Source organism: Trichechus manatus, unplaced genomic scaffold, assembly GCF_000243295.1.
Source record: "Trichechus manatus latirostris isolate Lorelei unplaced genomic scaffold, TriManLat1.0 scaffold00201, whole genome shotgun sequence".
Classification (NCBI taxonomy): Eukaryota; Metazoa; Chordata; class Mammalia; order Sirenia; family Trichechidae; genus Trichechus; species Trichechus manatus.
In genome coordinates, this window is record NW_004444137.1 from 3,172,728 (window position 1) to 3,198,801 (window position 26,074).

The 26,074-nt window shown below is 44.8% G+C and overlaps 1 protein-coding gene across 4 annotated transcripts in view; it reads right to left on the bottom strand.

Moving 5' to 3' along the window:
* SYK (spleen associated tyrosine kinase) overlaps positions 1-26,074 on the bottom strand; it is a 130,831-nt gene that overhangs the window by 48,917 nt on the left and 55,840 nt on the right. For all 4 annotated transcript variants that reach the window (XM_023742129.1, XM_023742127.1, XM_023742128.1 and 1 more), the window contains 3 exons: positions 25,083-25,547; positions 20,846-21,006; positions 1,929-2,067 (listed from right to left, as the gene is read on the bottom strand). In XM_023742129.1, coding sequence (XP_023597897.1) covers positions 1,929-2,067; positions 20,846-21,006; positions 25,083-25,496 — 714 coding nt within the window. In that variant the 5' untranslated portion in view covers positions 25,497-25,547. The remainder of the gene's footprint in view (positions 1-1,928; positions 2,068-20,845; positions 21,007-25,082; positions 25,548-26,074) is intronic.

Below are 26,074 nucleotides of genomic sequence, written 5' to 3' on the forward strand. Positions count from 1 at the left end.
CTAACCAAAAGGTCAGCAGTTCGAATCCACCAGCCACTCCTTGGAAACCCTATGGGGCAGTTCTACTCTGTCCTGTAGGGTTGCTATGAGTCGGAATCGACGTGACAGCAATGGGTTTGGGTTATTTTTGGTTTTTCTAAATATGACAGCTAGAACATATATAATGGGAAAGATTTATTTAGTGTTGAATACTATAATATGGAGGACTCAAGAAAAGAGGGAGAGTCTTGGGAAGGAACATTCCAACGATTTGAGATGTTTCAGACTATAGTGTGCAGACTTCGTGAGATTGTGAAAGAATGTCACACAAGCACAATGGTCATTCAGCAGATACTGCATGACCATTTATTAGTGATGTGGGCTAGGTCTTCCAGTATTGGGGACACAGCTGGGTACAAGACTCCAGGTGCCTTAAATGCACACATCAATGATTCCCTGAGTCGGTCAGAGACTTTGATGTGAAATTAATATCAGAAGGTAATATTCCTTACAAATCTCCCTGAAGTACCTCAGGTCATAAGATTAAATACTCTTTCAAATCAATACTATGAAATAAAGCAAAGCCTGTGGTTTATACGAGACAAATGCTTACGAGCCACGTAACAGAATGACAAAGTCATGACTAACGTGTTTAAGTATTATAATATCCAGTGTTCAAAGATGAAATATTTTCATTTTTTCCAACTGCAGCATTGGGAACCAAAGAACAGTAGGCAGGAGTTACTTTAAGTGCTTGAAAGGAAACGAGGACCAGTGGTCTCAATTTTTAAAAGATGGGATTTTGAGTCCTTTCCTCGCTATTTACTCCAGGTGTCATCCTGGCTGGGCCTGGGTATGAACATGTAACATGTTAATTATGTCCTATCTACAAAAGGAAACCCTGGTGGTGCAGTGGTTAAGAGCTACGGCTGCTAATCAATAGGCCGGCAGTTCGAATCCACCAAGCGCTCCTTGAAAACTCTATGGGGCAGTTCTACTCTGTCCTATAGGGTCGCTGTCAGAATCCACCCAAGGGCGACGGGTTTGGGGTTTTCTGGTAGCCACAAAAAGCTCAATACAGTTTCCCCTCTAGGTGGCAGCAGAGTCCTCTGGTTTTCACCTGACTATGGACTCACTACAGCTTTTTAGCTTTCTTTCAAATGACACATTCAGCGCTGTTATTGCCATTTCCGTCATTGTCAGCTAATGAAACTGTGATTTAAAATTAGACCAGCTATTTATACTAACTACAACGAAAAGCAGCCATGAGCATCCTATTAGCGTTCAAATCATTCGCGGTTTGGGGTTTGCATCAAGGATAAACTTTTTTTTACCAAGAGTCTTGTCCACTGGCAGCCCGATGCCCAGGAAGTGCTGACGTACTTTCTAAATGGCCTTAATTTCCACAGAGGGGGACTCGGTTTGCAGCAAGAACAGCACCTGACCTTTTATATGCACTTCAGCCTTTCACAAATCAAAGGATTGTCTTATTGGCTTTCTCCATGCTTCTTTCCCTGACCACCTTTGCTTTGATTTTGTGAGCATTTTTGTCTACAACTGTTCTGGGTTTTAGCAGAATATCTTAGAAAGAAATATCTCTAGTCTCCTAAAGCCGAAACCAAAACCTCCTTAACACAGCCCTGAATCATGGACATCACCCTGTGGTACCGAGATCTAAGTGGCTTTGGACAAGTCACGGAAGATTCTGGAACCTCCTTTACCTAATATGATGATTCCTAGGCCAGTGCTTCTCAAACATCAGTGTTCATAACAGCCACCCGGAGGCTGAAAAGCAGACTCTGACGTAGCGGGTCTCAGGCAGGGGCTGAGAAACGCGTTTCTAACAGGCTCCAGGCTCCTTTTATCTCTACGTCTTGGAGACAAGGTGCCCGCGTGCCCCACGCATTGCCCCACCAGGAGGGCAACCTCCCCCTGGCGTTGACCTGTACCTGCCAAAGCGTGTCGAACTTCTTCCCGTCGGGGATGGACAGCTTCCCGGTTTTGTCTTTATCAATGCGATAGTGCAGCACCTTCCCCTCGTGCAGGAGACAGAGCGCGTAGGACCCGTTGTCGTCTCGGGCTCGAATCCTGGAAGAGAAACAGCCCAATCACCACCGCCTCAATGCCCTGGTAGGCAGAGCCCAGGAAGAAACCCAGGTTGGGTGGTAGGTGGTCAGCAGATACTGCCTGGCCTCTACTCCGTGGATAGCCCAGCACCTGGATGGGGCCATGGCTGCTGAGGACTCTGCCCAGCGTGCCCGGAAAGGTCAGCTTCCAGCTTCGCCAACACCGCTGGCCAGCTCGTGACTGGACACCCTGGCCAGGTAGGGAAGGGTCACAGATAAGGTCCTGGGAGCCCTAGTGGTCATCAGGAAAGGTGGGGTCAGCAGGATGAGCCCCTCCTCTCGTCCGTTCCCCAGAGCAGCAACACCGTTGTTCTAGGGCAAATGGCACACATGACACCTCAGGATCCCCGAACAAGTGGGGGAGGAGGGTCTGTGGAGCCTTTCTGGCCCCATTTCCTTTCTTCATGGGGCTTGAGATTGGGTCAGACTCAGTACAGCTCTATGCCTGGCTTGGGGGTGCAGGGTGGGGGGCGTTTGGTTGGCATTTTCATTAGGAACCTTCTTGACCCCAGATGGAGGGAGGTGAATGCTGCCCCACTGCAGGGAGGGAGAGAAAGCGCTGGGATTGCCAGTGGTGTTCAGGGACAGGACATAGTGTTGGGTGAAGTCAAGGGAAGGAGAAAATGATATGCCTTGTGGGGCAGGGGAAACAAAACCAGTTACCTTTGAGTTGATTCTAACTCCTAGGGACCCCATGTATGTCAGAGTAGAACTGTGCTCCACAGGGTTTTCAATGGTTTCTTTTTCAGAAGTAGATCATCAGGTCTTTCTTCCAAGGCATCTCCGGGAAGACTTGAACCTCCCACTTTTTGGTCGGCAGCTGAGAATGTTAACTGTTTGTACCACCGAGTGGGGCGAGGGAACAGCCAGCACAACCAGAGCCGGGCTGTGCGGGCTGGCCTGGGAGGCTCCTGTTTGCACTGTGGTTGTGCTCATCTTTGGGGCAGCCTTCCTCCTGATATCCTGATGAGCTGAGTCTGGGATAATAACCAGATGAATAAATACATCGCAAAGCACAGCAAGGAAGATGTCATAGATTGAATCGTGTCCCCCAAAAATATGTGTATCAGTTTGGCTGGGCCACGATTCCTGATGTTATGTGAGTGTCCACCATTTTGTCATCCGATGTGATTTCCCCGTGTGTTGTAAATCCTATCACTATGATGTAATGAGATGGATTAGCAGCAGTTATATTGATGAGGTCTACAAGATTAGATAGTGTCTGAAGCCAACCTCTTTTGAGAAATAAAAGAGAGAAGCGAGCAGAGAGACGGGGGACCTCATACCACCAAGAAAGCAGCGTCGGGAGCAGAGCGCGTCCTTTGGACCTGGGGTTTCTGCGCTGAGAGGCTCAACGCCCAGGGGAAGGTTGATGACAAGGACCACCTGACAGAGAAACCCCTGGAGCTGGCTCCCTGGGTTTGGACATCTAGCCTACTAGGCTGTGAGAGAAAACCATCCACTTGTGCTGTTTCCGTTATAGCAGCACTAGATGACTAAGACGGGAGACTTCTGGTTTACTGGGGATCTAAGAGAAAGCCTACTCAAGGCATGTAGGATTTAGGGGAACAGCTGTCCAGGCGGAGGCTGGCTGCAAAGACATGAAACTGGATGCACAACCCCTCCCGAGTTAGTGCCTTCATCATCACCACCCTCAACCCTGCTTTCCCCTTTCAGCAACTGAAGCCCTTAGGATCATTAGATATGAGAAACTGTGAACCACAAAGGTACCAGAAAGCCTCCCCAGCCTCTGTGTTTTCTAAGTAGGGAAACTGAGGCCCAGGATGGCCAAGCAATGACCCAAAGACACCGCGTACAGGAACGAGTTCAAATGTGCCAAGATGCCAGAGGACTTTGGGGTCTTCGGAAAATTTCTGATGCTTCCTTCTGGGTACACGAGGTCACTGAATAAAGACAGCCTTTGGAACTAGACTTGGTGCTTTCCGGCCTCTGCCATACTGATGCCTTGCAAAATGGAAACCCAAGACTTGGGAGCTCAACTGTGGTGTGTGAGGTTGGAACTTTGCTTAACAAATACATTTCTTCTCAAGTTATGCTTGGCTGTGTGATGGACAGGTTCCCTCCATGCCCTGATGCTCAGGGCAGCTGGCCAGGTGGAGAGACACACACCCAGACCCTCCCTAGCCTCCACAGGTGGCTGCTTCTGGAAACTTCTGCACTGTGAAGACAGCCCCTTCCTCCCAACCCAACCAAGTTCCCAGCACCCTGAAGTCTGAGTTCCCTTTTTCAGTCACACAGTTGATTAAAGCCAGTTGGTTGCTTGTAAACCCCATATAAATAGATAAATACACAAATTAATTAATTAACACAGAGAAGCTAAAACATATTTTTATATGAGGGGTACTGAGTCAGAGGGAAATTATTTTATAACATGGAATTATTTATAATTGCTTCGTTTATTTTAGGAGCCCTGGTGGTGCAGTGATTAAGAGTTTGGGTGCTAACCAAAAGGTTGGCAGTTCGAATCCACCAGCTGCTCCTTGGAAACCCTGTGGGGCAGTTCTACTCTGTCCTATAGGGTCACTATGAGTCAGAATCGACTTGATGGTAATGGGTTTTTTGTTGTTGTTGTTGATTGTTTATTTTATGAAATTAGTGGTAAACAAATAGGATAATTTAGAAGTATAAAGAACTATACATATACCAAAGTATTAAGAATTTACTCATATGCATATCAAATTGACTTTTTGAGAATGAAATTAATGTCCATAGGCCATACCAAAATATTATTCTCCTTAATAAAGGAAACAAGATACAAGGGAAAGATTAGTCCATAGGACTAATGGACCACAACTACCACGGCCTCCACCAGACTGAGTCCAGTACAGCTAGATGGTGCCCACATACCACCACTGACTGCTCTGACAGGTATCACAATAGAGGGTCCCGGACAGAACTGGAGAAAAATGTAGAACAAAATTCTAACTCACAAAAAAGACCAGACTTACTGGCCTGACAGAGACTGGAGAAACCCCAAGAGTATAGACCCTGGACACCCTTTCAGCTCAGTAATGAAGTCACTCCCGAGGTTCACCCTTCAGCCAAAGATTAGACAGCCTCATAAAACAAAATGAGACTAACGGGGCACAACACTCCAGGGACAAGGACTAGAAGGCAGGAGGGGGCAGGAGAGCTGCTAATAGGGAACCCAAGGTCGAGAAGGGAGAGTGTTGACATGTCGTGGGGTTGTTAACCAATGTCATATAACAATATGTGTACTAAGGGTTTAATGAGAAACTATTTATTCTGTAAACCTTCATCTAAAGTACAATAAAAAAAAAAAGAAAGTCAGTCTGAAAGGAAATGGAAAATAAAATGTATTTATATAATTAAAAAAATATATATATATGTCATTCTCCTTGATTCAGAGTCCCTCACCTCCACTATATCAAGGTCACAGATATAATAAATGGGACTCCAATTCTGTTTTCTGAATGCATGTCCAGTGTCTACTATTCCATCTTGTCTTGGATCCTGATTGACATTTTCTTGTTAAAAACTGAAGCAGAGGGTCAAAGATGGCCCAGGGAGAAAGGAAGAGATGGGGCAGTTGACCTCGTTAAAAATCAGAGAAATGCAAATTCAAATCACAGTGAAGTGCCATTACATGCCCTCCAAACTGGGAAGAATTTAAAAGGCTAATAATACTAAGTGTTGATGAGAATGGAGAAAAGCAAAACCAAAACCCAACCCGTTGGTGTCAAGTCAATTCCGACTCATAACGACCCTACAGGACAGAGTAGAACTGCCCCATAGGGTTTCCAAGGAGCAGCTGCTGGATTGAGCCCTCAGACACTGTCAGTGGGGGTAGAAATTAGTTCACCCACTTTGGTAAACAATTTGGAATTCTCTACTAAAACTGAACGTATACTGTTCATACCCTGTGAGTCAGCAGTTCTACACTCAGGTATACAAGATCTATGCGCTATGCACCCTAGAAGGTCATGCTATGCACCCTAGCAGGTATGCTGGCATGTTTATAGCAGATTTTTCCCATGGCGATCAACAACTCTAAACCACTTAAATTTTCATTGATACAGAGTGAGTAAATAAATTGTGAGAGATTCCCCGTCTTTCCCTGTGCTCCAGCCCGGCAGCTGGTATAAACCCCCAGACACAGGCAGCGACCCATGAGCACCTTGAAGGCCCAGCAGTGCCAGGCCCATGGCCATACAGAGCGGGCAGGAACAGGGACCACCCATGGACTTCAGCCTGAGCAGCCACGGTGGCAGCTGGCAGGAAATGAGGGCAGAGAAGGGAAACCCACAAGCCCAGCATCTGTAGGTGGCAACAACCAGAAGGCTGAGTGACATTTACGACCAGCAACTGTGAGATATCTGCTAGCTGCAGACGGTTCCTGGGTGGGCTATTTTAACATATGGGAAAAACTGGTTTGGGCGCTGAAGTGTTTCTCCTGCCCCTGCCACCTCCTGTTACTCAGAGACACTTCCCTGCCGGGACACACCCACCAATGTTTCTCCCTTGCAGACCACTGATGGGGTGAGGCGGGGGAGGGCAAAGACAAGTCTTCCAGCCGCTGTTAGGTTTGCTGTCTTCCACCCTCGGGGTCAACTGGCCTCCGCTTGTTCAGGAATCCAGTCAATCAGTTGCCATCGAGTCAACTCTGACTCGTGGTGACCCCATGTGTGTCAAAGGAGAACTGTGCTTCATGGGATTTTCAATGGCTAATTTTTATTTTATTTTATTTATTGTACTTTAGGTGAAGGTTTACAGAACAAATAGTTTCGCATTAAACAGTCAGTACACATAGTGTTTTATGACATTGTATTGTTTTATGACATTGGTTAACAACCCCAAGACATGTCAACCCTCTCCCTTCTCAAGCTTTTTTTTTTTTGGTGAAAATATACATAGCCAAAGCTACACCTCAGTAGCTAATTCTTCAGAAGTAGATTGCCAGCCCTTTCTTTCCAGGCTCCTCTGGGTGGACTTGAACTGCCAATTTTTAGCCAACCTTTCTGGTTAGCAGCCAAGTGCGTTAACTGTCTACGCCACCCAAGGACTCCTTGTTCATGGAAGTCCTAGCATATTTTTTCCCAATGATTCTTTTGGAAGAAGTAGGTTAACACATCTGGGTTTTGCTATCACAAAACGGGAGCCCTGGTGGCGCAGTGGTTAAGAGCTATGGCTGCTAACCAAAAGGTCAGCAGTTCGAATCCATCAGCCACTCCTTGGAAACCCTGTGGGGCAGCTCTACTCTGTCCTATAGGGTGGCTGTGAGTCGGAATCGACTCGACGGCATATAACAACAACATTACAAAATGTGGGACTGCAGTGCTTTGAACTTGAGAGATGCTGAGAAGTTGTCCTAATTGGCCTTAGGAAAGTCTCTGACCTGGGTGTGGCTACCCTCACTGGTGAGAGGGCAGGAGAGAGCAGATCCTACCTCCTTCTGGAGGACAGAGTCTGACTCTGTGGTGATCAAGCCCTGCTCCTCTAGGTGCCAAAGCTCTTTGCCCTTTTCACTCTCCTATTGCCTCTTGGACCTGAGGGATGTGTGGATAAGAAGCTTCCCAGAGGCCGCAGACAGGATAGAGGGCACATTCCTGCCCCATGGGCTTTCCTGTTCCCGTTGGTAGAGTGGAGAAGGGGTTGTTGAAATCAGGAGGGGAAGAGTGGCCTGGGATAGGCAGTGTGCACAGGATGGGCATTCACTGCAGACAGAGTGGGCCGTACAAAGACAGGGGAGGGGCCGCAACTGCCCTTTCCCTCCCCACCAAGGCTGAGGTGTTGGGTTCCAGATACCGTCCTCAGTCAGAAGCAGCTCCCCAACAGCAGTTTCTCAAGAAGAAAAGTCGGGGAGGGAAGAAGGAGAGACGTGCTGAGCAGTGTGGGTGTCGAGAATCCTAGTCAGGAGAGATGTCAGCTCTACTGATCCATGAAGGACAAAAGGAAATTCAATTTCCGGGAGACTCTGCCTTGCACCATAGCAAAATGTAGGCATGTGAGCCACCACGCAAACAATGCAAGCAAGATCAGTATGGAACACAGGTCCAAACCTGGGACCACACCAAGCTGTCCTTTAACACATTTGCCCTTTTGAAAAATTTTATCACAAACATCTGCTCTTTTTCTCCTTCTACGTTAGCTCATGACAGTGGAACTAGGTCATTCCAGCTCCATGGGGTTCCCAATCAGCACCAATGACCTGATATTGGCATCAGCCCACAATGCCCTTCGAACTTATTTCGGACAGGCCATGACCCTTTGGGCTGACCTCTGGCCGCAGAACCACATATGTCAAATAAAACATCATACTTGGATCAGTGATGGCAGCGTATAAGCATGCTGATTGAACTGAGCATTCATAGTGGCACATCAAGTCCATGAGAGCCAAAGAGTCTCATCCATTAATGATCACGGGGAAGGCCTTTGCTAACCCTACAATTTCCTTTTGAAATTTAAGGACACCTAAAAAAGGTGAGTTGAAAGTTAAGAGACGAAAAGAGTGGCAAATAAGAGCAAAAAGAAGGTTTGGCCTGAGTGCAAATATCAATACCAGCACTGTAGCGCATTAGGGGACAACATCTTACACCAGTAGGTGGGCTCCTGCCCCTGAGATTCCCACATTAAAAAAAGGACCTGCAGAAAAGAAAACCTCTTCAACTCTGAAAGAAAGCATTCCCAACATAGGACGCTCAAAATTTCAACAGATGAACGGCAATCAAATACAAGTTCAAAAAGAGCACCAAAAACGAACAAACAAGAACAACTATGAGCATGAGAAAGGGGGTGGGGAGGAGGGAGGAAGGGAAGGAGGGAGGAAGAGAAGAACAGAAAGACATGAGGGAGGGAGAGAGGAACGGAACCAGGAAGGAAGAGGGAGAGAGAGAGGGAAGGAGAAAAGGAGGGAGGGAGGGAGGGAGCGAAGAAGGGGAGAGGGAGAGAGAGAGATTGATTTAAACCTCTAAGGACTTTTATATTGGAACAATAAGATACAAAATATAAAATACCAATGTATAAAATGTTTAAAGAAATAAAAGAATAAATCACAAAAATTAGCCAGCAATAAGAGACTCTCAAAAATGCCTATGAAGATTTGAAAACAAACAAATAGAATTTCTAGAAATAAAAAGCTATGGATGGAAAAAAAAATTAGTGGATGAGTTTAACAGCCTATTAGACACAGCTGAAGAGAAAATTAGTCACAAGTGTTACTAAATCTATAAGCTGGAATGTGATGTCACTATGATGAAGAGTGACAGACAAGCAGTCCCTGACTTACGACGCATTCAAGTTACGACAAATCGCACTTACGACTTTTTTTTTCTGGTACATTTTATCGTTAGTAATACATACCACATACAATGTTGCAGCACCTAATTTGCTGATGTTATTCCCAGATGTTCACTTGCAGATGCTCAAAGATCGGATATATAAAGATACTGATAACGAAAGACGAGAATAATGAAAACTAAAAAATGTATTTCCCCAGAAAGCTTGGCCCCTGGACTCTCTGTCAACCCGGAACTAAAACAATTCCTGAGACCACCTCTTCAGACAAAGATTGGACTGGACTGTGGGACATAAAATGATACTAGTGAAGAGTGTGCCTCTTAGCTCAAGTAGATACATGAGACAAAATGGGCAGCTCCTGTCCGGAGGTGAGATGAGAAGGCAGAGAGGGTCAGGAGCTGGTTGAATGGACACGGGAAATCCGGGTGGAAAGGAGGAGTGTGCTGTCACGTACAGGGAGAGCAATTAGGTCACATAACAATGTATATATAAATTTTTGTATGAGAGACTAACTTGAAATTTAAACTTTCACTTAAACTACAACAATAAACAAACAAAAAGAAGTATTTGACTTAGAACAGAACCCTGCTGTAAGTCAGGAAATACCTGTATTGTTATGGGTCATACGCTCTGCAGTATGTCTTTTTGAATCTGACATTTTCTCCCACTTGACTGTCAGCATGATGAGGGCAGGGGCTACTGTCTCATTTCAGTATCCATAGCTCCTCCCGCTGCCTGGCACATGTCTGGTTAAATGCATGAGTATTTTGTTGAATAAACAACTATTGTGGTGGCCTCTTTTTCACACAGCATACTTCTAAAGTCAGAAGGTAGAAACTACCATTGAAATGGCATTGATGATTTACTAGTTTGATGGATCCTTTGACAAATCTGAAATCTCACCGTTTCTTTTTAACATTAATTCAGCTGTTTGGACAGCAACCATCAATTGTTCAATCTCTCTCTCTTGCTTTCCTTTATTTAGTTTCAAATTAGGAATTTAATGAAGCTGAAAAACCATTTTAACTTCTGGTATTATTTTGTATTACAGATATATGTTACTTATGAAATCTTTTCTAACACAAGGTGTGCTTTTCACTCAGAAATGACTGTCTTTATCAGAATACTGATTCAGTAAAACTATATTTGGTTAGAATATTAAATTAAAATTAAAAGACACTATATGTCAAAATCAGCTTTCAAAACTCACACATAGGTATGTGACCTCAATATTAATTATATTTTAATACTAAAGGAGAAAAATTCCACCATATTTCTATCAAGCATCTCTTTTAAAGATCACCTTGAACTTCCTCTTGGCTCTGTAAGATTTGCAAGCACTTCTAGCAAAAGATAATACAACAACCCCTCTTATCCACAGGGGATACATTCCAAGACCCCCTGTGGATTCCTGAAACAGCAGATAGTACCAAACCCTATATACACTATGTTTTGTCCTATAATACATACCTATGATAAAGTTTAATTTATAAATTAGGCACAGTAAGAGATTAACAACAATAGCTAATAATAAAATAGAACAATTATAACAATATACTGTACTAAAAGTTATGTGAATGACAGAGTGGGATGGTGTGAGATTTCATCACACTACTACTCATTTAACACGTCCAGACCACGGCTGTCTGCAGGTAACAAACCACGGAAAGCGAAACCACAGATAAGAGGTATTACTGTCAAATATTTACCTGGACAGTAAACACAAAGAAAGCAACAATTCGATTTTTTTTCTTCTTTTGCACAACATGACATTTTTACAGCATTTTCACTTTAAAATACTTTCCATGATGAGACAAAGGACACATTGCATGGCATTTCAGCAGAGATGACACACTGCGCAAGGAGGAATGGCCGTGCAACATGGCTCTAAGCTGTGACGCCTGAACATGTGAGAGGAGCCTTTCGGCAAGGCAGGATCCAGACGCGTTACCCATGAAGCGAATCAGGCTCATAACAGTCCCTTCCAAGGCCCTAGCGAGACCAAGTAAGGTGTCCACATGGTCTTATGTTTTGGGACAATTTGTTAAAGATAGTCACAAGCTAGGAAGACCAGTTTTCCTTCCACCCCAGGTTCCCTTTCCAAGTTGGCAAGAACACTAAAAACACATATGATATTATTAATAAGGCGTGTGAACCTAGAGGAAGGGCTAAATTACCTTTTTGCTACATATAGAAAATACTATTATAAAATTATCATCAAATGAAGAGGTAACTAAGCACTATGCAGTCAAAAAACATAGAAAATAAAAGGTGTTATAGATGTGTCAGGCAGTTAGTTAAAATGCATATATATTATTTTGTATCTTTATTTTATATATTATTGATTTTTGTATCTTCATTGTGTTCATCAGCTTTTTAAAATATATCATTTATTGTGATTTTTTTCCCATTCTACAAAATCTATTCTATTTTGTACCTAATTTTGTATTCTTTTTTTTAAGACTGTCTCCAAATTGTATATGGTTTGGCCCGACAGATGCTGGATCCTTCCTTTGTGGGGAGGGATACATGATGTTTGGAATATAAACTTTGTTTCCCTTTTGAAACAAATTCATTTTTCAGTCATACCCCAGCTGTGACTAACAAGTTAACCAGCTGCCTTCGAGTTGACCCTGACTTACGGCGACCCCACGTGTGTCAGAGGAGAACTGCACTCCGTAGAGTTTTCAGTGGCTGATTTTTTGGAAGCAGACCGCCCGGCCTTTCTCCTGAGGTGCCTCTGGGTGAATTCAAACCTCTAACATTTTGGTGAGGAGCCCTAGTGGCGCAGTGGTTAAGTAAGTGGCTGCTAACTGAAAGGTCAGCAGTTCAAACCCACCAGTTGTTCTGTGGGAGAAAAGACCTGGCGATCTGCTGCCATAAAGCTTACAGCCTGGGAAATCCTATGGGGTAGTTCTACTCTGTCCTACAGAGTCGCTATGAGTAGGAATCAGCTTGACAGAACTCAACAAAAACAACCGTCTTTTGGTTAACAGCAGAGCGCATTAACCATTTGCACCACCCAGGGACGCCCAGCTGTGACTAGCTTCTCAAAATAGCAAACTGTGCCATTGTCTCAGGCACTGAGGAGCCAAACAGATACATCCCACTCTCATGGCCCTTCTGTCTTGCCTCCATTCCTGACCTCACCGAGGAGGCAAAGCTCTAATTCCTGCCTAGAGGGCCAGGTGGTGGGCGCTGGATCTGGGCCTGGAGAACCCCCTGACTGGGGCCCCGCTGACCAGCCAGACTCCAGATCTGGATGGGGTCCATCATGGTTTCATACTAGAAACACCATAGATAATTGTGTGAGAGGGGTCTATAGACCTACACCATCCATCTCCTTGGTAAAGAGTCTCATGTTCATAGTCTATGCCTCAAGCACATGAACTACAAAGTCCCTGAAGGGTCCTGGCTGCTGTATGGAGAGGAGACTGGAGGGCTGGTGGTGGTGGTAGTGATGGGAAGAGAATGTGTTTTCTGATATTTGGCAGGGACGGCCCCAGCGCCACACCGGGTATGGTATGGAGTCTCTAGGCGGTGCTCTTGCTGCTGTCTGACAACTCCTCATGACCCAGATGTCAGGGACCTTGGCTTCCAGCCTCATCTTTTACTTGCCTTGCAACCTTGGACAAGTCCCTCCAGGTCTGAGTCCTTGTGTGAAAAACAAGGGATTCAGACCTAACCAGCTGCAGGACCCCTTCGGGCTCAGATATCTGGTGCTACAAATGGATTTTACACCTAGTTCATGAGGAGAAAATACTCGGACCCAACTTTGACAGATGTGATGTGTCTTGAGGGTTAGGAGGTGAGTTGCTGGGATATACCATTTTAAATTGCATTACTGAGGATTTATAATCTAATCTAGGTCTCATAACTTCTGAAGTATGCTTCCTCTTCCTAAAAGTTTTCTCCATCTGTTAGACCAAAGAAAGGCATTACTGAATGACCATGGTGGGAGGGGGTGTTTTCAGGACCCTTTCTTTGACCTTTTAGTCCAATTCTTAAAAATGTTTTCAGTAATTTTCTCAGTCTGAAATGATGGTATATGAACGATTAATACAATTAATACTGATGATGAATTCATTAGAAATAATTTCTAGGATTTTGTTTGCCCTAATTATCATACCATGGGGCAGTGGTGGTTCAATGGTAGAATTCTCATCTTCTCTGTGGGAGACCCAGGTTTGACTGCTCGCCAACGCATGCTGTGCCCAGCAGCCACCTGTCTGTCCGTGGAGGCTTGTGTGCTGCTGTGATGCTGAACAGGTTTCAGCAGAGCTTCCAGAATAAGACAGACAAGGAAGAAAGGCCTGTCCATCTACTGCCAAAAATCAGCCAATGGAAATCTGATGAATCCGCAACTGAGCACTGGGATGGTACAGGACAAGGCAACGTTTCACTCCATTACACGTGGGGTTGCTACGAGTCCAGGACGGACTCCACAGCAGCTAACAACAACAGTTATTTCATTAAACTGCTAAAATCCTATTGATTGATTTATGACATGCAATGCAAAAGGAGACTTTCAATCTCCTCTGTGATATAATTATTCTTTAAATCTGTCACTGTGGGGTAAAGAATTTAACTTTACCCTCCACTCCCATCTGAACAGAGTACTTCATCTTTGTCTGGTAAGCAACCCTCCCCAGTAAAACCATTAACTTCTCCACCCATATCTGATGAGATTAACCCAGCTGTGTCTGAAGAGCCTTTGTCTGAGTCATCACATGGGGCAGCATCTGAGTGATTGCATGGGACATCGCCTGAGGCAGATACCTTATAAGACATTGCTGAATCTTCTCAGAACACAACCCCATCACCCATTTTTGCATCTAGACCTATAACTAGACTTAAGTCCCAGCGAGCCTCAAAAGGTGAAGTACAAAGTGTGACCCAGGAGGAGGTACGCTGGACTCCAAAAGAACCACTTGACTTTTCTAATACGTACAAACAGAAACCTGAGGAACATGTGTGGGAATGGCTATTAAGGGTGTGGAATAAGGTGCAAAGAACATAAAGGTGGATCAGTGTGAGTTTATTGATATGGGCCCACTAAGCACAAATCCTGCATTCAGTGTTTCAGCTCCAGAGGTTAGGAAAGGATCTAATAGTTCATTTGATCAGTTCACTGAAGCATGGATTAAGCAGTGGCCTACACTAAATCAAGTTGAAGTACGTCACCCGCCTTGGTATACTGTAGAAGAAGGTATCCAAAGGCTTAGGGAACCTGGCATGCTAGAGTGGATTTATCAGGTTAGGCCCACAGACTCACACATGGAGTGCCCAAAGGACATACCTTTTACCACAACTATGAAGGACAAACTTGTGAAGCGAGCCCCAGCATCCTTGAAGACTCCTGTGATTGTTATTTTACCTAAGTCAGATTTGACAGTGGGAATTGCCCTAACTGAATTAAGATACCTATCTACAATGGGGCTGAATGGACCCCATGGTGGTAGGGGCCAAGTGGCGGCACTCAATCGACAAAGACAACGTGGGTGTATTTGCCCTAATGGACACCAGAGTCAAAGCAGTAATCAGAATAGTCTGACTCATATCGACTTACGGCCTTGGCTAAATAGTCATGGTGTCCCTAGGAGTGAAATAGATGGGAAATCTACTATTTACTTGATCTATATAAGAGCAAGAATTCTAGGTCAAGTGAAGGGCAGTCTAACTCAAATTGCCAGAATAGAGTCATGGCCCCACAATCAACTCCCAGACTTGAGCTGGTTTACAGACCCACAACTCCTTGAATGAAGGGGAAACCAGGTCCCCTTCACGAAGGACCTCACTGCACTGCCAAAAATTTATACTGTTAACCTTTCTCCCAGCCTTCCCCAAAGGAATCTAAGACCTTTTACTAGAGTGACTTGTTTATTGGGGAAAAGGAAATAATCAGACTTTTTGGGGATTACTAATACTGGCTCTGAACTGACACTACTTCCAGCAATATCACTGTAGCCCACCAGTCAGAGTGGGGGCATATGGAGTCTTAGCTCAGGTTCATCTTACAGTGGGCCCAGTGGGTCCCTGAATCCATCCTGTAGCGAATTCCCAAGTTCCAGAATGCATAGTTGGAATAGATACTCAGCAACTGGCACAGTTGAATCCCTGACAAGTGGGCTTGTAGGAAAAGCCAAATGGAAGCCATTAGAACTGCCCCTACCTAGGAAAATAGTAAACTAAAAGCAATACTGCATTCCTGGAGGGATTGCACAGATTGCTGCCACCATCAAGGACTTGAAGGATGCAGGGGTGGTGATTCCCACCACATCCCCATTCAACTCGCCTATTTGGCCTGTGCAAAAAACAGATGGATCTTGGAGAATGACAGTGAATTATCATAAACCTAACCAGGTGGTGACTCCAATTGCAGCTGCTGTTCCAGATGTAGTTTCATTGCCTGAGCAAATTAATACATCTCCTGGTACCTGGTATGCAGCTATTTAGCTGGCCAATGCCTTTTTCTCAATTCCAGTTTCGAAGGAACACCAGAAGCAGTTTTCCGTAAACTGGCAAGGCCAGAAATACACCTTCACTGTTCTACCTAGGTCATAATTTAATCTGCAGGGATGGGATGACCCTTCCTTTCCAAAAGATGTCACACTGGTCCATTACATTTATGACATTAGACTAATTAGACCTAGTAAGGAAGAAGTCTCTTGTGACTCTGGAGTTACTGGCGAAACATTTGCATGCTAGAGGGTTGGAAATTAATCCAACAAAAAAGCACCTTCCACCTCTGTGAAATTTCTAGGGATCCAGTGATGTGGGGCACATCAAGATACAGCTTCTAAAGTGAAGGATAAGTGATTGCATCTGGTCCCTTCCACAACTGAAAAAGAGGCACAATGCCTGGTGGCCTGGTGGGCTCCTTGGATTCTGGAGGCTACATATCCCTCATTTAGGTGTGCTACTCCAGCCTATATATCAAGTGAATTGAAAAGCTGCTAGTTTTGAGTGGGGCCCAGAACAAAAGAAGGCTCTGCAACAGGTTCAGGCTGCTATGCAAGCCACTCTGCCACTTAGACCATATGATCCAGCTGATCCAATGGCGCTTGAAGTGTCAGTGGCAGATACAGATGCTGTTTGGAGTCTTTGGCAGGGCCCTGTTGGTGAATCACAGTGCAGATGCTTAGGATTTGGGAGTTAAGATCTGCCATCCTCTGCAGATAACTACTCTCCTTTTGAGAAACAGCTTTTGGCTTGTTACTGGGCCTTAGTAGAGACTGAACGCTTAACCACGGGCCACAAAGTCACCATGTGGCCTGAGCTGCTCATCAAAACCTAGGTGGTGTCTCACCCACGGAGTCATAAAGTCAGATGTGCACAGCAGCACTCCATCACTAAATGAAAGTGGTATATATGAGATCAGGCTCAAGCAGGACCTGAAGGCACAAGTAAGTTGCATGAGAAAGTGGCCCAAATGCCCATGGTCTTCACTCTTGTCACAATACCTTCTATCTCCCAGTCTGCACCTATGGCCTTATGGGGAGTTCCTTATGATCAGTTGGCTGAAGAAGAGAAAACTCGTGCCTGGTTTACAGATAGTTCTGTGCAATATGCAGACACCACTAGAAAGTGGACAGTGGCAGCACTTTAGCCCCTTTCTGGGACCTTCCTGAAGGACAGTGGTTAAGAGAAATCTTCCCAATCGGCAGAACTTCGAACAGTGCACCTGATCGTTCACTTTGCTTGGAAAGAGAAATGACCAGATGTGCAATTGTGTACTGATTCATGGGCTGTGGCCAATGGTTTGGCTGGATGGTCAGGGACTTGGAAGGAACGTGATTGGATAATTGGAGACAAGGATTTATGGGGAAGACTATGTGGACACATCTCTCTGAAGGGGCCAAAGAAGTGAAGATATTTGTGTCTCACGTGAATGCTCACCAGAGGGTGACCTCAGCAGAGGAGGATTTTAACAATCAGGTGGACATGTTCTATGGAAACCAGTCATCCTCTTCCCCCAGCCACTGCTGTCATTGCCCAACGGGCTCATGAATAAAGTGGCCATGGTGGCATGGATGGAGGTTATGCATGGGCTCATCAACATGGTCTTCCACTCACCAAGGCCAACTTGGCTACAGCCACTGCGGAGTGCCCAATCTGCCAGCAGCAGAGACCAACACTGAGTCCCCGGGATGGCACCATTACCTGAGTTAATCAGCCAGCAACCTAGTGGCAGATTGGTTATATTGGACCACTTCCATCATGGAAAGGGCAGTATTTTATTCTTACTGGAACAGACACTCTGGATATGGATTTGTCTTCCTTGCATATAGTGCTTCTGCCAAAAGTATCATCTGTGGACTTACAGAATGCCTTATCCACCATCCTGGTATCCCACACAGTATCACTTTGGATCAAGCGACTTACTTCACAGCAAATGAATTGTGGCAGTGGACCCATGGTCATGGAATTTACTGGTCTTGCCATGTTCCCCATTATCCTGAAGGAGCTGGCTTGATAGAACCATCGAATGGCCTTCTAAAGACACAATTATGGTGCCAGCTAGGTGGCAATACCTTGCACGATGTTCTCCAGGAGGCTGTATATGCTCTAACCAGTGTCCAATATATGGTGCTATTTTTCTCATAGCCAGGATTCACGTGTCCAGGAAACAAGGGGATGGAAATGGGAGTGCTAGCACTCACTACTATCCCTAGTGACCCACTTGCAAAGTTTTTGCTTCTTGTCCCCACGACCTTATGCTCTGCAGGTCTAGAGGTCTTAGTTCCAAAGGGAGGAATGCTCCCACCTGGAGACACATCCCTGATTCCATTGAACTGGAAGCTAAGAATGCCACCTCGCCACTTTGGGCTCCTTATGCCTCTGGATCAACAGAGAAAGAAGGGAGTAACAATATTGGCTGGTGTGAATGGCATTCCCATTCCTGATTACCATGGGGAAATTGGATTGATATTACATAACGGAGGTAAAGAAGAGTATGTCTGGAATACAGGAGATCCCTTAGGGCATCTCTTAGTACTACTATGCCCTGTGATTAAAGTCAATGGAAAATTATATCAACTCAATGCTGACGTGACTGCTAATGGCCTAGACCCTTTAGGAATGAAGGTTTGGGTCATCTCACTAGGCAAAGAACTAGGACCAGTTGAGGTGCTTGCTGAGGGTAAAGGGAATATGGAATAGGTGGTGGAAGAAGGTAGTTCTATATACCAGTTACGACCACGTGACCAGTTGCAGAAAGGCGGACTGTAATTGTTATGAGTATTCCTCCCTTGTATGTGTGCATCAGATATTTTTGTTTTCTGTACTTATAAAATGTAGGATGTAGACACCAGCTTGCTCCTGCCCCAGGACCCCTGCACGTGCTGGTCCCTTGGCTGCAAAGGAAAGTTGGGGCAGGCGGGAGGTGCGCAGAGGGTTGGCAACACAAAGTGGAGAGAACCAGGAACACTATCATGAGAAGGGTTAGTGCCTAGCCAAAAGATAACTAGGTGATTACAACATAAGAACTCAACAACGAGAACCACCTGGGGGACTCGGCAAAATGCAGAAACCCAGGCTTCTCCCCTGTGGGGTCTCCTGTGCATCATCAGCTCTGACACCAGCTGATTTAGAAACACATCACATATGAGAATTTTTAGAATAAACCCTGATATGGGGGAGACTGGAAACCCTAGTGGTATAGTGGTTAAGAGCTACGGTTGCTAACCAAAAGGTCGGCAGCTCAAATCCACCAGGTGCTCTTTGGAAACCCTATGGGGCAGTTCTACTCTGTCCTATAGGGTCGCTATGAGTCAGAATCGACTCGACAGCAATGGGTTTTTAACTAGATAGGGGAGACTAGATTCAGGGGAGGTGTGCTAGGAGGTCAGATGAGATTTTAGCCTGTGCAAGGCAGACAGGAAACAAAAGCGTTGTCTGTGAAACAAGAAGGAAATGTGGGGCTTCCTTGCTCTGCACGGGGCTCATGCACATTCCTTTGGCAGGATGGCCACAGCAGGACTCCAAGGACACAGCTCTCTCTTTTTAGGAAGAGGCAACTCTGAGAAAAACCTGTTTCATGAGAGCAGCGGTTCCTCAGAGCCCAAGAGCAAACCTCTTGGCCAGTGAGGGGTCAGGAGGCCTTAGTCACTTCCCCAGGTTATGCTCTTTTGGCCAAGGAGCTATGTAAGCATTCTCATGACATCTATGTTGGGAAATAGTGCTAAGAAAATGTCAAATGTGCAGATCTCAGGGACAACACAGACAGGTGCCTACATGAAGGACCACGTATCTTCCCCTCCCCCACCCCATTAGACTGTCATTCTAGTCACTGCTGCGTCAACCGGCACTGCTTGGTGGTTTTTAGGGTCGCTTTTTTTAAAAAAAAGAGTATTGTGTTTAAGATCTTTTTTTTTTTGAAGAATATAGTCTGAGGAAAATTCTTTAAATAGATTGGTAGTCAAACACTTCTACTTCTGGGAAAAGTTCAACAAAGTCAGCTGGATATTAGTCAACATGCCTGATGAGCTGTCTTACTGTTTCTGTTTAAGTCTCCAAGGTTAGAACATAACAGTTTTAATCTGTGTCACTCGGTAAGTATCTCTGGAGAGGCCCTGACTGTAGCAAAAAAGCGCCTGGTGAGCACCATCCTACTGGTCACCTTCTGCCAGAGACCCTCAGGAGAACAACATTGACAGTGGCCCAAAGACAGCTCCTTATTTTCTCTTGACCACTGAGTCTGCCTAGACTTGGCCTGCATCTCTAAGGCCTTCTAATATTTAAATTTATATTGAATTATTAAACATATTAGTGAACCACACCAAACCAAATCCATTGCTGTCAAGTTGATTCTGACTCATAGTGACCCTACGGGAGAGAGGAGAACTGCCCCACAGGGTTTCCAAGCAGTGGCTGGTGGATTCAAACTGCCGACCTTTTGGTTAGCAGCCCAGCTCTTAACCACTGCACCACCAGGGCTCCTAGCAATGAATAGAGTTTAGAATATGTACGTTCTGTTCGAATTTGGAGTTCATAGGCTGAAGTCCACAAACCTGTAGCAAATTTGCTTTAATTCTACCCTATTAGCACTTAGTTCCAAGTGAAAAGAGAAATAAAGTCTCAGATCATGAGAGTGAGTTGGGTGAATAAGGAGGTATTTTTATTTTAGTTGGATAAACTAGTTGTCAAGCACACTACATTTTGCCATTAAAAGCAAAATATGTAACTGAATACATTTTCTTTAAACATTGTGTCCCTCAGTGGCAAAAAACAGTGTTCCCTTTAGGCTCAGACTGGGTGAAACACACAGCGGAAGCTATAAGCGAGAGCTACAGTTCCAAGTCTTCACAGCAGGCCAACATGTGAGTTGTCAGACGATGGTGCATGAGCCCTCTCCCCACAAGGTCACTTGACTTGGAGTTCAGTAATGGGGAAGCTGAAGTACTCCCAACTATCAAACAGGTCTGGGGGTAGGAATATAGGGGAAAAGACAAAATACTCACAAAAATTTTCCATTTGTCTTTGATCCTATTAGGACAATCTGCTCAGACTCATCCCGGGAGATTTTTCCATGGAACCACGGCATTTTTTCATGGGCAGTGGTGGCAATGAGCTTCTCTAGCTGTGGCTTCTGGCTGATGATGGCTTGCTCCAAAGCTTGACCCTGCCACATGGAGGGTTCCGAGGAGGAAAGAGACAGCAGAGTAAGTAGTACTAAAGAAAATTTTTAAAAAGATGCACAAGTCATTTCCGTTCAGTCATGAGCTCCAACATGGTAAAATAAGATCAAATTTATCTATTATCCATCCACCCATCCACCCATCCATCCATCCATCCATCCATCCATCCATCCATCCACCTATCATCCATTCACTCATTCATTCAACAAAACAAATAAGATCTTTATATATTATGTAAGTACCTTCAAATTTACAAGAAACAAAACAGATTTTAGAATAGGGAGGTTGGCCTTTTAACAGCCAGATAAGGCTTTAGAAACCATCTGGTATAATCCATGAGATCTAGAGACCCTTCAGATTACAGTTTACTAGAAGAGGTTGTTCTGTATTAGAAACTGATCATTTAATAACAGTTAAGAAGCCTTAGAAGAGCTCATACATCCAGAGGTATGAATGTAATACTTTCATATCTGCTTCTACAAGGTTTCACTCTATAAATACTCATGTATCCTGCTGCTTGCAACCACAAAAAGTAATGGTGATCAACCTTGACACTGTAGACGTAACAAAGTGAAGAACACACACAGGAAAACGAGCTGAAAACTAAGTGGACTGGTTTCCTGATCTTTCTCTGGGGCAGAGAAATAGATCCTCTCTACAGTGATAAAGAAGAGCCAGGGTTTGATTATTTCAAGTTACAAAGAGAATCCGAAGAAGTAAAGGTAAAAATATAACCAACCCAAAGCAGGAGATGGGAGCAGAAGGGAAGATGGAACAGAATGTGAGTGTGGTCATTGTATCATGTTTCACAGATGGAACAGGTGACATGCCAGAGGGGCATGTGGGACAAAGTGAGCTGAGAGGTCCAAGGTGAAAGGGGGTAGAATGCGACTCAGCCACACACAAAACACAAACCAATGGCACATGCACAACACACACGATTGCAAATTCATTAGGCTACATGAAAGATGCCACTCTTGAAAAGGCTATGTTCATAGGACATCCTGTATGACATTCAGGAAAAGTCTGAGCTACAGAAACAGAACTCAGAGGAGTGGTTTCAGGGTCTGGGGTGTGGGGAAGAGCGTGAGGGTATTTGATGGGGTGATGGGACCACTGCATACCTTGATTGTGGCGGGGGCTACCTGACACTATGTGTTTGTCAAAAATCATAGAACTGTACACCTAAAAAGGATGACTTTTACCTCTATCCATCTGATTTTATCTGACTTTAGTGATGAACATAATTAATGTCGCTGAATTGTCCGCGTAAACAATGTTAAAATGGCAAACATTTGTTACATATATACTTATCACGGGACCCTGGTGGGAGAGTGGTTAAGAGCTCAGGCTGCTAACCGAGAGGTTTGTAGTTCGAATCCACCAGCTGCTCCTTGGAAACCCTATGAGGCAGTTCTACTCTGTCCTATAGGGTCACTATGAGTTGGAATCGACTCGGTAGCAATGGGTTATATTTACCACAATTTAAAAAAGAGAAATTAGTTGAGAGTGTTCTCTCCTCTTCTATTTTTTTCTTTTTTTGGAGAGTTAAAAAAAAAGAAAAGACATGGAGGAAACTTAAGTGTGTAGTGCTAAATGAAAGAAGCCAGTCTGACAAGGCTACCAACTGTTTGATTCTAACTACAAAATTCTGGAAAAGGTAAAATGATCCACAGTGAAAAAAAGATCAGTGGTTGCAGGGATTCCGAGGGCGGGGAGAGGAATGAACAGGTGGAACACAGGACACTTTTAGGGCAGTGAAATTATTCTGTATGATACTGTAATGGCAGACACATGACATTATGCATTTGTCAAAACGCAGCACAGATTGTGAACCCTAATGTAAACGATGACCTTTAGTTAATAATAACAATGTATCCATATTGGTTCATCAATTGTAACAAAAGCTCCACATGGGGGCAGGGTGACTACTGGGATCTCTGTGTACTTTCTCCATAATATTTAAAAAAAAAGAAACTGTTCTAAAAAATAAAGTCTAATTAGAAAAAAAAGAGAGTAGAAGGGTAATCTAAGGCATATCCAATAAATGCTAATGAAAAATGCTGAGCTCACAGCATTGACATCTGTCTGTGAGGTTGAATTTAAGACAGACGATATTAAAAGTGTGCAAGGAGCCACTGTATGTAACCTTCAAACAGTCTATACTGTCATAAATCTGTATGTATCAGAAAACAGCAAAAAATGCACTGAGCGTACACCCAGGACACGCAAGGAGAAATTGTTGAACAATAAGTCCAAGCAAGAGGCTGTCAATCAAACCAGCTGACTCATGACACTAAGCATCATTAAGAATGTGGCAGATCAAGAGACAGAAAGGGCCACATAAACCAAAGATTGCATCATCCTGAGACCAGAAGCACTAGATGGTGCCCAGCTACCACCAATGACTGCCCTGACAGGGAACACAACAGAGAGTCCCCGATGGAGCAGGAGAAAGATGGGGTACAGAACTCAAATTCTAGTGAGAAGACCAGACTTAATGGTCTGACTGAGACTGGAGGAATCCTGGAAAGCATGGCCCCTGGATTCTCTATCAGCCCAGAAATAAAACAATTTCCGAGACCAACTCTTCAGACAGGGATTGGACTGGACTATGGGACATAAAGTGATACTCATGAGGAGTGTATCTCTTAGCTCAAGTAGATACAAGAGACTAAACGGGCAGCTTCTGTCCAGAGGTGAGATGGGAAGGCAGAGAGGGTCAGGAGCTGGTTGAATGGACACGGGGAATCAGGGGTGGAAAGAAGGATGGGCTGTCACAGCATGGGGAGAGCAATTAGGGTCATATAACAATGTATGTATGAATTTTTGTATGGGAGACTAACTTGAAATGTAAACTTCATTTAAACTACAACAATAAAAACATTAAAAAAAAATAATGTGGCAGGAATGTTAAGTTGTCACAAACTCTGCAATCTTTCTGGATGGCAACTTGTCACCATATACCCAAATTAAATATGCACATCCTTTAACTTGGCAAACCCAACCCATTCAAAGTTTATCCTCCAGATATTGTGTAAAAGCTTAGTAAATTGTTGTTAGCTGTTGTTAACCATGATTCATGGTGATCCCATGTGTTAGAGAGCAGAACTGTGCTTCACAGGTTTTTCTTGGCTGTAATCTTTACAGAAGCAGATTGTCAGGCCTTAAGAGCAGCATTATTTGTAAGTAATGGAAGTGTCCTTCAGTAACTTATGCCGTCGAGTCGATTCTGATTCATAGCAACCCTATAGGACAGAGTAGAACTGCCCCATAGAGTTTCCAAGGAGCGCCCGGTGGATTTGAACTGCTGACCATTTGGTTAGCAGCTGTAGCACTTAACCACTGTGCCACCAGGGTTTCTGTCCTTCAATAGGCACTAGTTAAATAAATTAAAGTACATAGGAGGGAATAACATGCACGAAAAAAAGAAAGAAAGGATGACAATACCACGTGTGTGCTGATATGGGATATTCTGCAAGAGATAATATTAAGCTACAAAATCAAGTGCCAATCAGTGTGCACAGGATGACCTCTGTTAGGTAAATAAAAAACAAGGGACACCTATAGATGCCTTTCTGAAAGGGAGCACCATGAGCAACAGTGGTTTCCTTTGCCAGAGAAACCCACATCACCGGCATTCAGGGACTTATACCCTGGGACGCACACACGGTTTGCACTCATCTACTAATCTAAAGGTTGGCAGCTCGAAGTCACCCAGCAGCACCGCGGAAGAAAGGCCTGGCGATACGCTTCTGTAAATATTACAGCCAAGAAGATTCTACTACTCTGTAACACCTGGGGTAGCCATGAGTCAGAATCGACTTGATGGCAACAAGTTTTTGTTTTGTTTTTTCACTCTCAACAATGGTTGCAAAAGAGAAGGGCTGCCTCCTGGAGCAAGTCCATTTTGGGCCAAAGTTGATGACTAAGGAGATGGCTGAGTATTAGCGGCAACACTATATGATTGGTTTCCCATGTAAGTGGGATGTCTATGGAATTACAAGGGATCCTGAACAAGTGGGGCCCTCCACGGTAGCAGCATCAGCAGCTGGCTCACCTGCAGATTCCACGTCTGTTTCACGTACTCCCTGATGAGGTTTTCTTTCAAGTCTTCAAAGGGTCCAGTCTTGGGCTCCACCCCAGGGGGCCGGCTGAAGGCCTTCTTCAGGAGGCAGACGAGGCCATCAGTCTCCTGGGAGTGGTAGAGGCAGAGGTCGGCGGGGCTGGCGTGGGTCCTGCCACCCGCGATGGCATAGGTCCCGTTCAGCTCACGCTCGATGGTGTAATGGTGCGCCTTCCTCCCGGAGGCCACGGACAAGGCAAACCCTCCCAGGTAATTGCGGCTCTGGCGCAGCAGGTAGAGCCCATCGGTCATACCCCCCTGCACCAGGTAGTCTTCTGCCTCCTCTCGGGTGATGTTGCCAAAAAAGAAGGGCAGGTTGTTGGCAGAGTCAGACGGGCCACTGGCCATGGCTGCCTCTTCTCCTGATGGCGATGGGAGGTTGTATGCAGACGTATCCACCTGGGGCAAAATAAAGACGGGACATCAGGTAAGGGACACCAAAGCCGCAAGGTACATTTCCTAAATCCATCTGAGCCCTTCTAGGTCAGCACGGGACCTCTTCCCTCTGTGGACTTTGGCGTAGCGCCCCCAAAATGCCGTTGACCTTTCTGCTCACATAACCACTACAGCTTCCCAGCACACCCTCAGAATATTTAATTTAAAGTGACAAAAGTGACCAAATTAACTTTTGTTTTTGTGTATGTCAGTGCAATGAGGAGCCCTGGTGGTGCAGTTGTTAAGAGCTCAGCTGCTAACCAAAAGATCGGCAGTTCGAATCCACCAGGCACTCCTTGGAAACACTATGGGGCAGTTCTACTCTGTCCTACAGGGTCGGTATGAGTCGGAATTGACTCCACGCAACTGGTTTGGGCACAATGAATTCTAAGAAATAGCCACCTAAAAAAGAGAAGAACGGCTGCAAAACTGGACTTCCTAGCATCTAACCTGACAGTCAGCTGATGGCACACAGAGACTGTGGCCAGCAT